This window comes from Pleurodeles waltl, chromosome 5 (genome assembly GCF_031143425.1).
Source record: "Pleurodeles waltl isolate 20211129_DDA chromosome 5, aPleWal1.hap1.20221129, whole genome shotgun sequence".
NCBI lineage: Eukaryota > Metazoa > Chordata > Amphibia > Caudata > Salamandridae > Pleurodeles > Pleurodeles waltl.
In genome coordinates, this window is record NC_090444.1 from 861,467,429 (window position 1) to 861,481,560 (window position 14,132).

Consider the following 14,132-nt stretch of genomic DNA (forward strand, 5'->3'; position numbering starts at 1 on the left):
CCAGGCTGTCAACTGGCAGCAACCTGGTGGTACCGGCAGTCGGACCGTGGCGGTTCCGCCACAGTCATAACATAGAGGCTGGACTGATGCTTTGTCGGCGGTCCGACCACCTTCGGAGTCTGACAGTCCCAGGATCGCCAGACTCACAATGAAGCCCTTAGTCTTTTTCTTGAAGATTTTCTTCAGCGGGACGAAGTCACCAATCCGATCTGACCTCCCTGGAGCCCTCTTCCGATACACGTCGCAGGAGACCTTGGTGAAAAATTCTACCTTCGGACTTAGATGATTTTTCAGGACGGAAATCTTTGTCTGGGCCAAAGCTGAATCTTGATCTGACGTCCCTGGAGCCCTCTTCGGATACGCTGCGCAGGAAGTCAGGGTCAACCTTTTATGTTCGGACTTTGTCACTTTTTTGGAGCCTTTTCCTCCCAATGGGTGTCGACCCTCCACAGCAAGCTGATTTCGATGCAAGGTTGTCGGATGTCCTTTACAGGAGCCCCCGGTGAAATCCTGGGAGTCTGGATCTCCGAAGCTTTTCTGCGGGGCAAATCTGCAAGTCAGGCTGGGTTGCAGTTGAGGTAAGCTGGCTTGACTTACCACTGCGGGTCAGTCCCTTTATGGAGCTTTTTTCCAAAAGTTCTCCAAACTTATAAATCTTCTTCCAGAAGGCCTGTGAATGTCCCTTAGGAGTCCAGAACCCACTCCAAGGTCCCAGAAGCTTTGAGGTGCTCCTTGAGGGTTAGGACTCCAACTCTCAGAATGCAACTTATTCAAATCCAGAAATGACCACTCGCCGCTGGTCAGTTCCTTCAGGTTTTGATGCATGGGACTCCGGTTAGCTATTTCACACCTATAGCAAGCAGGTAGTCCCTTCTTGAACCAGTTGAAGACAGGCAAAGTCCTTTTAGTGGTGGAACTCAAGTGTGCAGCGGGTGCAGTCCTTCAGGGTGAAGTGTCTAGGTGCAGGTCAGGGGTCCAGCGGGGCATTCCTTCTTCTTCTGATGTTGTTCCCTGTAGGGATCTGAGGTGTGGTTGCAGCTGTACCAAATTTATTCTTGCTCTTGAGGTAAAAAGCAGGACCAGCAACTGTCCAGTCACGGGCAGGCCACTACCCCCTTGGATGACCACTTCCTGGGTAGTGTGGTAAAGTCAATCCCAGGGATGAACATCCTTTAAAAATCTAAAATGGCAGGAACTGAACTTTGGAGATTAGGTCTGACTGAGCCCACCCTCTGGTGTGACTAAAATTCCTTAACACACCCCTCTCTAATCTAATCAAGAGGGGACCTGGTTGTCTGGGTTTGCAGGAAGTGGGGGCGGTCCTGAGCTGCTCGAAATATCTTTCCCTCCTTTGCAGACCAGTTTGGCTGCTCCCCCTACCCCCATCCTGTTTCACCATCTGCTGATGCAGATCTCCTCCCCTAGGCACTTCCTTTGTGTTCAACCCGGGCCACTTCACACCTCATGAAGGCAGCCTGGCCAGGCTGCCAGAGGCTGGCCAATCAGAGAAGTGCACTACAGAGCTGAAACTGGTAACGTTTAGGAAGAGTTCTAAAACTCTTCCACTGAACTAGTTCTATTAAATCCACCAATGGCAAGTTGTTGCATTTATTATAACAATCAGTTTGAGGCCCAACTTGCTATATCCAGCTCATTTGGAGACTTTATTAAGTAAAATAAAGTATCTCCATTTTATCCTATAACGCTTAGTCACTACAATGGGGGAAAAAACGAATTTGACTATTTTTCCTCAGTAGGGCTTATAAAACATATTTTATAAGGTCCCTGCTTATAGTTACACTGCACCCTAACCTAGGGGCACCTAGGGCACACCATATGGATGACATATGTAAAAATAAGGTAGTCTAAGACTTTTAGAAGTACTTTTAATTCCAAAGTCAATTTTGCATGTAACTTCAATTTAAAAGCAGCCATCAAGGCAGGCCTGCCTTTAAAATGACGCTGGGCACATATGGGTGCACTAACTATGCTGGGGTACCTAATCCTACATGCCCTACCATATACTAGGGACTTGTAGGAGGTTTGACGTAGACAATTATAATTAGCCTAATTTGCACACTCATTTTGCACAGAGCACAGGCCCTTGGACTGGTTAGCAGTACCCAGAGCACCATCAGAGTCAGGAAAACACAAGCATAAAGTAAAAAACAGGGGTAGAAAAGTTAGGGGGCTTCTGCAATCAGCCCAGTTTTCTGACAGCAATGTATACCTGTTTATTGAACTAGCTCTGTCGTACAGTGCACCCTTGATTCCTCAACCTGCTCTACTTTGCATTATGTAATTGTTTCTAAACATAGAACTGTTAAAAGTTTCACAGTTTCCTAAACTACCACTAGTTGTCTGTTTCCCTTTTTGAAGTCATTACCTAACTTCCTTTCCCTTCTGTTGTATTTCCTGGAATGTTGTCTGCCTTCTTTGTGTGAATTGTTTTCTGTAACTTCCGTTCTTTTTTTGTTAAGCACTGTTATTCTCTAGCTTCTTATCTAGAATGGCTGTGTATTCTGGTACTTGTGGTTTGTTTTAAATTCTGAACCACAATGCTGGATGAACTCAGAAGGCAGCTCTGGTAAATGTGAATAGGACCCTTTTTTCCTCCTCTAACCTCAAGATGCAGTCTATACCTCCATGCGTGGAGACTGCGCAAAACCAATTGAGAGGTTTTGATCTACCTTCAGTAGTAGTCCATCTCGTTCTGGCTTCATTCTGTGCCCCCATGAAGTCAATATATTTGGGTGTTTGGACTAAACTTGTCAACTGGTGTAAAGAGAAGCAGTGCTGGTGCTGACACAATTCTACGAGTCCCTGCATACAAAGAAAGAAATGGAAGAGGTACCCGTGCATGAACTTGCGAGCTCATATCATCTGCACTGATCTAGATTTTCATCCATTCTTACCAATCTAAAAAAAATTGAACACATCTCACTCAAATTGTTTTGTTTCAAGTGTGTTTGTAACCTGTTACCATGTACTTGCATTCTGGTACTTGTTGTAGGCTGAGATTTGTAAAAGGAAAATGCAGGCTGTGATACCACCCCACCTCCCTTTAGCTCTCCCCATCCCCCAAAACCCCCTACCCCAGGGTATCTAGTTTTCAGAAGTCTGGTTTGGTAGGTTTTCTGTGTGGCAGTCGAGCCCAGGCCCACAACCCACTGCAATCCATATCGCAAACAAATAAAAAGGTCGGCTTTGGGTGGAAACTATGAGGTTTCTATTTTAGTGCATTGCCCTGCATCTGAGGCCTTCACGTTACCGCAAGGGCAAGGCACATCTGCAGCTTTCATGTAGCCTACACATTAGGGAATTGTGAGTGTCATATAGTCAATGCAATGTTAGGAAGCTGGAGGCAGGCTATTCCATATAGGGGTAGCAAAGGTGGCTACATGCAGGCAATGACATGGCAGGGGCCACAAGCCTGGACTGCTACTACCAACAGGGGCAGAAGGCATAATGCAGCGAGTTGAACCATAGCTGGTCCCAGGCATTTCAGCAGGCAGGTTTACTGTCACAGCAGGGCATACTGTCAGCTCATGATTCAGGGATGGTCACAATTTGTGGTGGCAGCACTGCACCAGAGGGGTAAGCTGTAGGTTCAGTGACCTGGCAAACACCATCACTTACAGAGGGGCAGGGCCCAGGAGACTTGGCCAGCACACAAACCCCAAGCATACCTGTTTCAACAGGAATGTCTGGGCGGGCACAGCCAATACGTGAGAATAGAGGAATCCCCCAGACAGATGTGTATTGCTGCATTCATGTGAGCGGTTAGGGACCCAAACATTGTAGAGAAAAGAAAGAGACTATTTTTACCCTTCAAAAGACTGCTGTTTGATTCACTGATAGATCACAAGAATGTAGCCTGCACACATCTCTGGAAGGGAGATGGGGCTTGTATGAAAGTGCTTTTGTTCTAGTCACCCCTACTTTGTGCCTGAAGTTAGTGTGTTTAGACTGTAGTTCACAGGGATCCTACTAATCAGGACCCTAGTGTTAGTGCTCTCTCCTATAAATTTGGTTGCTGGTAAACTTTTTACACCCACAATTGGTATACTGGTGCACCTGTGTAAGACCCTAGTATATGGTGCTTAGGCACCCAGGGCAGTAGTACACCAGGGGTCCCCAATGAGAGGCAGCATGTATTATGCCACCCATGGGGGGCCCATGCAAACTGTGTCTGCAGGTCTGCATGCACCCTTTCACCACAAATATAAGGCTTGCCCTATATCCTGATCACTGCACTTAGCCACTGTAAGTAACCCTTCTGGTAGGCGCTTCAGCCAAAGTGCAGGTTGCATGTCAGTAAGTGTGAGGGTACACCTGCATGAGCAGGGTGCCCCTATAGACCCCAGGCTCCATTTCCTGGACTCTGTAAGTGCGGGGAAGCCAGTTTAAGGTATGTTGTTGACATTGGTTTACACAAGTGGTCTAACTACATAATGGCTTCTCCGTACCTAGGCATGTTTGGTATCAAATATGTTGGAATCATGCAACTACATAGATTCCAGTGCTAGTTGCATGATACCTTGCACTCTGGGGGTTCATTAGAGGATCCCCCAGTTCTGCCTGTGCAGCCTTATGGGGTCTAGCTGCCATTCCACGCTGCTGCTAAACTCAGACAGTGTTCCACCCTCCTGCTGGTCAGCCTGGCTCAGGCCGGAGAGCCAGAACAAATGATTTCCTGCAAGGGAGCTGTGTGACCACATCCCCCTGTATATTGGGTGTCTAAGGGATGGGTTGGGTGGGGTGGTCTCCGAGCACCACCACACTGCTTTGAAGGGCACATTTGAATCCCCTCAGGCATAATCCGGTTTGCACCTGTCCAGGAACCCCCGGTTCCCGCTCTGGTGCAAAACTGCACAAAGGACAGGGGAGTGACCACCGCCGTGCAGTTTCTCCCCTAGGGAGATGCACAGAACTCTGCCAGGTGGCCACTGGATTCTGCCATCGTGGAAACAAGATGGACAGAGGCCACTGGGAGCATCTGGCTGGTTAGGCCAGGTAGATGACATCCCTGACCTCCTCTGGTAGGTGGGTCACTTCAGAGAGTGACCTACCACCTTTTAGGGTTACATAAGGGCTCCCCTGTAGGTGAGTCCTCAGATTCGTTGAGCAAGACTCCAAGGAACTATCTGCAAGACATTTTCTGACCTGCCCTTTGGAACCGAAACACGTCTGCTTCTTGTGGGAAGGCTCCAATTGCAACATTGTTTCTCTGTATCCTGCAAGAATTCTGCAACATCCAAGGCTTTGCATCCTCCAGGGTCACAAGGATTCTGTTTGCACCTGGAAGCACAAAGGAATCTCCCTTGGAGTGAATGAGTCACTCCCCTGCATCCGCAGGCACCACAAGGCAACGTTGATCGGCTGGTGGGGGTCTGCTGTTCCACAAACATTGAAAAGCTCTGCTTCACAGGTGGCAAGTCTGTGGCTTCCTCAGGGTCCTGCATGTCTTCTGACCAACTAGGGAGACTGTAGGCCCTTGCTCCTGCCACTTAACTGGAACCCCTGTGCACTGCAACTGGTGCACTTGCCGAGGCGTGTTGACTCTTCCTCCAGGAGATCTTCAGGATCCAAGAAGCCTTGTCCTGCAACTCCTGTGACATGGGACTTCTTTTTTGTTGTGCTGGTGAGTCCTCCTTGTGACTCCCCTCTGTGTCCAGCGCCTGTGGATCACTGGTGGGGGCATCAACAACTCCTGCGTGCTGAAGGGCAGCCCTGACTCCCCCTCCTGGATAGTCTTCTGAACCTTGCTGATCCCCAGAAAACTGCAAAAATCTCTTCAGCTCCTGCTTGCATTTGCCAGTGCTTGTTGGTGACCTGGCTGGTCACTGACCCTCCTGCAGTCCGCCGACCATCGAGGAACAGCTCAAAGGCAACTCCTGGGATCTTCTGCAGCTCCTGGACCCCATAGCCGGACTTCTTTCTTCACCGACTTGCAGGAACTTCCCCTCTAGGAGAGCGGGCATTGCCGCCTGCACCACCTGGGCACCTACAAGGGTGCTGACTCTGTCCCCTTCCTTTTCAGGTTCTCCACATCCGGAATCGGTCTTTGGGTTCCACCTGCCTGGTCCATGGATCGTGACAGCCGCTGGACAATCCGAGGCATCCACTGACTTAATAGAGAGTCCACTTCTCCCCTCTGCATCCGGGTCCCCTGGTGTAGGTACTCCTGTCATCTGGGTATCCTTGGGTGAAGGCACTCGCGAACCTTCCTCTTGTCTGTTGGTCCTCTGGGTCAACTGGGAAGGGTCCTGAATCACACGAACTCCAACCACTACTCCCTGTGTTAGCCTATGGGATGACTGGGTGGGTAACTACCTTGCACCTGGTCACTGGGAACACTTACCGTACTTACCTCTGGTGTTGTCATCTGCACCCAACCCCCTAGCTAACTACTACGCATACCTTGGTAGGGTTCACTATTTCACATTCCACTTTCTTAGTTTATGGGTTGCCCCCACCCTCCCTATAGGGCCCTGTGTATTTTATGCTATTTCATTTGGTTATTTTGTGCATATATTGTGTGTAGATATCTCCAAAGAGAGTTGTACCAATTCTATTCTAGAAGTAGTGCTTTAATAACAAATCCTTTATTTTTGCAACACTTGTGTAGTTCTTTCTTGTGAGTGAGTTACTGTCTGACCACTGTGGTATTGCAAGGGCTTTACATACCTCCTGCATAAACATTGGCTGCTTTCCTCAACTACCCCTAGAGAGCTTTTGCTATCTGGACACCTATTCTCCATCACTAAGGGTTGCCTGGACTTAGTAAAGGGTGACACACCTTAGGTGTACACCATAAACTGATCCAGTCTCCTACAGGGCTGATAATGGGAATCCTAAGGAATAGGGCTGGGAGTCTAGGATTAACCTTTTGATGCATATATCACTGTGGCTGACATCCAGGTTTGAACTCTTGTCACTTCCATGGATGCGTTGTGGGTCAGTCTGCTTCAGAGACTTAACTGTTGTGACAGACACCTTTCACAAGGAAAGAAAGAAAGAGGGGTATCCATTTAAAAAGAAGCAGAACCCCAACATAAAACTTGAAATACTCAGAACCTAAATATCCTTTGGTTTCTGGAAAATAACTTTACGAAGGGGAGGTTGAGTCCCCAAAACCTCCCTATCTGCCAAGCAGCCAGATGGGCTCTGTGAGAAGGGGAAACTCTTCAGGACGTCTGCCTGTGATCAGCACTGGGAGCCAAGGCCTGCTAGTCTCCCTGCTGAGTGAGGGGATGTTGGAAGTAGGATTATTAGTAGGTGCTGGTAGGTACCTACAACTAGTAATGACCCCACAATCACAAATAAGGTCCAGTCAGGTCTCAATAAATGAATCCCTGCTCAACCCTTGGTAGCTTGACTCACGAGCAGTCAGACTTAACTTTGGAGAGAAGTGTGTAAAACATTTAAAAACACCATTGAAGTAAATAAATAAGACACAATACACAATAAAAATCCAAAACCAATTTATAAAAATAGGAAATATTTTTCTGACACCAAAACAACCAAAAGCTAATGTAGGGAACCAGAAATATGAATGAAGTTTAAAAGTAAAACTAGCACTTAAGTGTGAAAAGTGCTCAAAGGGTTTGAAAAGTTTGCGCTGGACCGGGACAAGGTCAAGATTTCTGGCCCTCTGCTATGTAACACTTTTACACTTACTTCCAGAAGTGTTTCTTGATGAAGGTATGTGATTTGCAGCACCAGCCAAGGGTTCAGAAGCTCTGGTTTGCCTCTTAGGGTCTTGGACTTCAAAACCCATAGTGCTCCTTGTCAATGCAAGTAAAGTACAGGTGAAGCTTATCAGCTGGAGTTGTCCTTGTTGTCAATGTTGCAGGTAGCCCTTTCAGCACTTTCTACGTGTTGCTGATCAGGGAGTGTACTCCTTATCTTTTAGGGCAGGCACAATCCTTTTGTTGTGAAGCCTTGTGAGTGCATCAGAGTGCAGTCCTCTCTTGTGCTGTCAAAGGGTCCAGCAGGGCAGTCCTCCTTCTCCAATTTATTTTGGGTCTTTGGGGCTCCATAGTACCAATTCAAGGTTCCAGAATCTGAGTTGCTATTTGGGATGTTGTTACTGCAACTTCCACAGTGCACCAGGCCTAGTCCTTAAAAGTCCACTGAACGCTGTCCAGCTGGGCTCTTCCGGCTGGAGTTGGTGCTGGTGACTCTTGGTAGCTCCTTTTATACCTGTCGCTTACAAGAAGCCCACTTCTGAGTCCTTCTTCTTTTTCTTATTACAGACAGGGATGTGAGTTTGCTGGGCAGCTTTCCCACATTCAGCCAGGTTTCTTGGCTGGCAAGCAGGGGGATACCCCTGAGCAATGGGGTACAGGATGCCCCCCTCTCTGATAACCACTTCCTTAGAAGTGTGGCCTATTTCTGGCACAGAAAGCATTGTTCCCCTAAAATCCAGAATGGCGAAAATCTCTCATGGAGGTTCAGGTGTGGTTGAGGTCAAACACAGGTGTGGCTAACTTTACACTACACTCCCCTTCCAGACCCTCTCCTAATCTAATTAGATGGGCTCCGATCTTGCTGGGGACACAGGAAATGGGGAAGGTCTGGTTTCTGTCCCACCTGTCTTTTCTCCTTTGAAAACTACGTTAGCTACCCAGCCCCCTTCCTGCTCTGGGATCTGCTGTTGCAGTTCTCCTCCCACTAGATGGTTCCTTTGTCTCAGCCCAGGCCACTTAACACCTCATTAAGGCAGCTTGACTCAGCCTGTCAAAGGCTGAACAATCAGGAAAGCCTACTACTGGGCTGATTTTACTTAACTTTAGGGAAAAGTTCTAAAACTCTTTCCTTGTAAGAGTTATAATAAATCTAACCTTGGCAAATTGTTGGATTTAGTCTAACTATTACTTATCACCTTGAATGACCTTTTTAGCCCACTCCTAATGAAAGTAAGAATTTAATAATGTTAAATAAAGCCTTCCCATGTTGGCGTATGGAGTTAATCTACCACAATGGGGAACAAAATTGGCAGTTTTTCACCTCACCAGAGTTTATAAAACATTTTGATAGTGTCCCTTCTTATAGTTACAAGGCACCAGGCCATGCTGCGGTGACTCCGATATCGGGTGGGGGGGGGATTGTTAAGGGGTGTGTGGCTAGGAGGATCATTCAGAGTGAACTGATTTTGGGCCTGGAGTGCAGGACTTGGGACTACAGAAATCGCATTGCAGGAGGGGACACCATGGTGAGGGTGATCCCATCAGGTGAGTTTTCGCCCTGACATGATTACCCCTGCAACCCCGAATGCCAGACGGGGCTGCTGGTATCACCTTGACCTAAGGTTCAGGTCATCGTCTTGAAAGGACGAAGACTGATGTGACCAGCGGGTCAAAACATCATACTGTGATCAGCACCTGACAGAGTTCCTAAGGCTTACCAAAATGCCGCTGACAGTGGCGCGTACCCACATTGGTGCTCCTGTTCGGACTCTGAGGGTCACACCCGCAGCATCTGCCTCCGCAAGGCTGAAGTGCAACTGAGTGGGAGCACCTCTAATCACTGGAACAGACTAGCAGCGCTGCCTGACATTAGCTGTGCTGCCAGGTGCTACTGTGCCCCTCACGAGCAGCCCGTCTTTACCGTACAGGATTTGAACTCTTTAGCGTCTGAGGAGAGAGCACTCACTGGACCTCTGAAATCTGTCATAACGCTGGAGAGGGTAAGACTGGAACCGGGCCTTTGGGGCCTCGGGACGTGCTGATAAGAGGGCTGCAGAACCATAGACACTTAACTAATACCTAAAGAATCAAAAGGAGACCTCTTGAGTGGGGCCTAATAGTTTGCATTCCCTGGATGCGAACACCAGTGAATGGGGAATAACCCTGAACATGTTACACGAAGAAGGGTGGGACACGGATTTTAGATCCCCCACCTGATGGGGGATTGTGTTATTGCTTTTAAATGTCCTACACCTTTGCATGTGTAGTGTTAGCAATACAAATATTTTTTTCTATTAAAGTGAGTATTAGACTGGGCATTGATTTATTGCTCGTACTGTTTGCACTTTGTGTTATGCTCAGTGACCTGTATCTACATCCACCCCCTCGGAGGAAACCTTGACTGCTTGACCATAGCTACCACTGAGATTCAAGTGCAGAAGGGATACTTGGAGTAGTTGCTCAGGATCCATAGTAGGTTGGGCCCCGGGACATCAGGAGTAAAAGGCCTCAACCAACACTGTTGGGCCCGGTATCCATCTGGGTAATCCCCGTGGCCCTGTGAAAGAGGTTCTGACACTGGTTCACAGCAGTGATTTTCTGCAGTACTAGCTCAAACCATGTGTTACAAGTAAGTAAACTTACAGGTAAGAACTAGTGCCTGGCTGTGCAGAAAATCTCTTCCTTCACTCGGTTAAGGACGATGCAAGATCCTTCCCTTAAGGACTGGCTGGCTGGCTAGGATCAATGGGACAGCTGAGTTCCTGGAATCACTAGTGTGCAGAGGACAACAGGCCCTTGACATTAAATGCAGGGGTTTAGACCAGTCAAGCTTGAATTCCTTTCAGTATTTGTACTAGTCTAGTTAGATCAGTTCCCACCCTACCATTTGTGATTCACACTATGCCTTAGGCTAACACCTGTGTTAAAGTATATCGTTTTTATTTAAACACTGAGATCCAAACTCAACCACCAGCAGTATAAAGCCTGGAATATTTGTTCTTATGTAAGTATATATGTCTCTTCTCTGGGAGTCCTTCAAGAATTGAACACATAGAAATCAGTACTGCACAAATGATCAGTGATATATGTTTGTGTTTTGTATCCTCAGGAAACATTATTCTCCATGTTGGTAGAGATAACTGAACGAGCCATGGCACACTGCGGTTCTCAAGAGGTGCTGATTGTTGGAGGCGTTGGATGTATGTACCAAGGTCTATGGTATGACTCTGAAAACTCATGAAAGTCACATATGTAATGGAACGGCTCTTATAATCCTGCATTAGACTGTAGAACCCATCTGTCCCTTTTAATACCCTTAGCTTTCACTAAAGAGACCACCACATCCTCCCTGTGCAATATATGTGGCATTGTCCAGACCTTTCTGTAGGAAGTTGGCTCTGTATATACTATTTCAAAGTAAGAAATAGTGTGCACAGAGTCCAAGGGTTCCCCTTAGAGGTAAGATAGTGGCAAAATTCCATAATTCTAATGCTCTATTTTGTGGTAGTGTGGTTGAGCAGTAGGCTTATCACAGGCAATAAATGAGGAACACATACTCAAAGAGTTACTCCAGGCCAATAGGTTTGTATATTGAAAAATAGCTTTTCTTAGTTTATTTTAAGAACACAGGTTCAAGATTTACATTAAACACTTTAAATGTAAGGTACTTCACTTAGATACTCTAGGAACTTTGAATAAAAGCAATACCACATACAGTCTTTGTAAAAATGGCAATAAGCTATTTTCAAAGTGTACACAGTGCAAAAATCAATAGTTCCTGGGGGGAGGTAAGTAAAGGTTAGATTTAGGAGGAAAGTAAAACACTTAGAAGTCTCAGTCCTGGGGCATAGACAGCCCACTGTTGGGTGTTCAAGGCAACCCCAAAGTTACCACACCAGCAGCTCAGGGCAGGTCAGGTGCAGAGGTCAAAGAGGTGCCCAAAACACATTGGAACCAGGGCACCCCTGTTCTCCTTAGGCGCCTGTCTGCCAGCAGGTAAGTACCTGCGTCCTCTGGGGCAGACCAGGGGAGTTTTGTAGCGCACTGGGGAGAGACACAAGTAGGCACACAAAACACACCCTCAGCAGCACAGGGGCGGCCGGGTGCAGTGTGCAAAGCAGGCGCCGGGTTTTGTATAGTTTCAATGGAGAGACCCGGGGGTCACTCTAGCGGTGCAGGCAGGCACGGGGGGGGCTTCTCGGGACAGCCACCACCTGGGCAACGCAGAGGGTCGCTTGGCGGTCACTCCTGCGTTGAAGTTCGGTTCCTTCAGGTCCTGGGGACTGCGGATGCAGTGTTGGTTCCAGGCGTCGGATCCCTTGTTAAAGGCAGTCGCGGTCAGGGGGAGCCTCTGGATTCTCTCTGCAGGCATTGCTGTGGGGGCTCAGGGGGATCGTCTCTGGTTACTCACGGGCTCGCAGTCACCGGGGAGTCCTCCCTGAGGTGTTTGTTCTCTGGATCTCGAGCCGGGGGCATCGGTGGCATCGGGGCCCTTGGTACCAGGAGTACCAGTTATAAGGGACTTACCTGAGTGCCAGGGTTGTGCCAATTGTGGGGACAAAGGTACAGTTTAGGAAAAGAACACTGGTGCTGGGGCCTGGTTAGCAGGGTCCCAGCACACTTTCAAATCATAACTTGGCATCAGCAAAGGTAAAAAGTTAGGGGGTAACCATGCCAAGGAGGCATTTCCTTACACTTTCGCTCCCACAATCAGAAACAATTTGTCCAGAAATGGTAACTTACCAATAGGAGTAGTCCTTCAGCCTGATGTTTTTTCTGGATTCACATACAAACTACTCTTCCCCCCTCCCCCTTTGAAAAAGGATGATAAGCAAACATGTGAATAGAATGAAAACTCAAGACTGGAGGGAGTTCATATCTCATGATAGGCAAGAGATAGAGAAAAAAGAAAGAGGTAAAGTAAGAAAAAAGGAGCGCGAAAATAGTCTGAAAATGTCAGCGACTCACAGGAACTTGGGGGCACTGTCTGACGTCACACAATCTATCAACTTACCACCATTGGTGGTTAACGATGCTGTGAGAAAGTAGCCTCTTTCTAGCATCGTTACCCCCATTTTTGGTTTGTTTGTCAGTGTGTTTTGACTGTGTCACTTGGAGCCTGCTAGTCAGGACCCCAGTGCTTATACTCTCTCTGGTTTTAAATGTGTCCCAATATACTGGTAACCCAGTATTTCACTTCAAATTGGCATACTGGACCCCCCTTTTAAGTCCCTAGTATATGGTACCTAGGTACCCAGGGCATTGGGGTTCTAGGGGATCCTTACGGACTGCAGCATTTCTTTTGCCACCCATAAGGAGCCCATACAAAGGCTTCTACAGGACTGCCATAGCAGCCTGTGTGAAATAGTGCATGCACTATTTCACAGCTATTTTCACCCCACCAGGTCACTTGTGAATCACCTATACATCAGGCCTTCAGACCCTGAAGGCTGGGTGAAAAACACCTGTGTGTAAGGGCACCCCTGCACTAGGAGAGGTGCCCCCACGTTGTCCAGGCCCATTTTCCCGGACTTTGTGAGTGCGGGGACGCCATTTTAAGTGTGCACTGGACATAGGTCAATACCTATGTACAGATTCACAATGTTAGCTCTGAATATAGCCAGGTAAGGTGTTTAACAACTGGGAATCATACCCCAATACTGATTCCAGTATTGTTTGCATAATTCCATGCACCCTGGGGGCTCCACAGTGGACCCCTAGTATTGCCATATCAGCCTTCTGAGGTTTTCCGTGCAGCCCCAGCTTCTGCCACCTCACAGACATGATTCTGCCCTCCTGGAGGTTGAGCAGCTCAATCCCAGAAAGGCAGAACAATGCATTTCCTTTAGGAGAGGGGTGTTGGAAATAGGCGTTACAGGCATGGGAGGGGTATCCTCCAAGAGCCTCTGGAAATGCTTTGAAGGGCACCGATGGTGCCCTCCATGCATAATCCAGTCTACACAGGTTCAGGGACCCCCAGTCCCTGCTCTGGCATGAAGCTAGAGAAAGGAAAGGGGAGGGACCACTCCCCTCTCCATCACCACCCCAGGGGTGGTGCCCAGAGCTCCTCCAGAGTGTCCCTGGGTTTTGCATCTTGGATTCCAAAGTGGTGGGGCACTCTGGGAGCATCTGAGTGGCCAGTGCCAGCAGTTGACGTCAGAGATCCCTCCTGATAGGTGCTTACCCATTTAGGTGACCAATCCTCTGTCTCAGGGCTATTCAGGGTCTCTTCTCTGGGTGTTTCTTCAGATTGGGACTGCAAGACTCCAGCAGGAATCCTCTGCAACCTTCTACCGATGCAACTGCTGACTGCTCCAGGAACTCTACAAAACTGCAACAAAGAAGCAAAGACGACTTCTGCAACATTGTATCTTCAGATCCTGCCAGCAACTGCAACAGTTTCCTGGCCGTGCATTGTCTGATGACTGCCTGTCTTCA

General features: G+C 47.9%; 1 protein-coding gene across 5 annotated transcripts in view; it reads left to right on the forward strand.

Moving 5' to 3' along the window:
- OSGEP (O-sialoglycoprotein endopeptidase) overlaps positions 1-14,132 on the forward strand; it is a 457,196-nt gene that overhangs the window by 328,938 nt on the left and 114,126 nt on the right. For 4 of the 5 annotated variants that reach the window (XM_069234950.1, XM_069234949.1, XM_069234948.1 and 1 more), the window contains one exon: positions 10,804-10,894. In XM_069234950.1, the coding sequence (XP_069091051.1) occupies positions 10,804-10,894 (91 nt within the window). Of the gene's footprint in view, positions 1-10,803; positions 10,914-14,132 lie in introns of all 5 variants that reach the window. The other variant, XM_069234951.1, reaches the window with a different exon arrangement.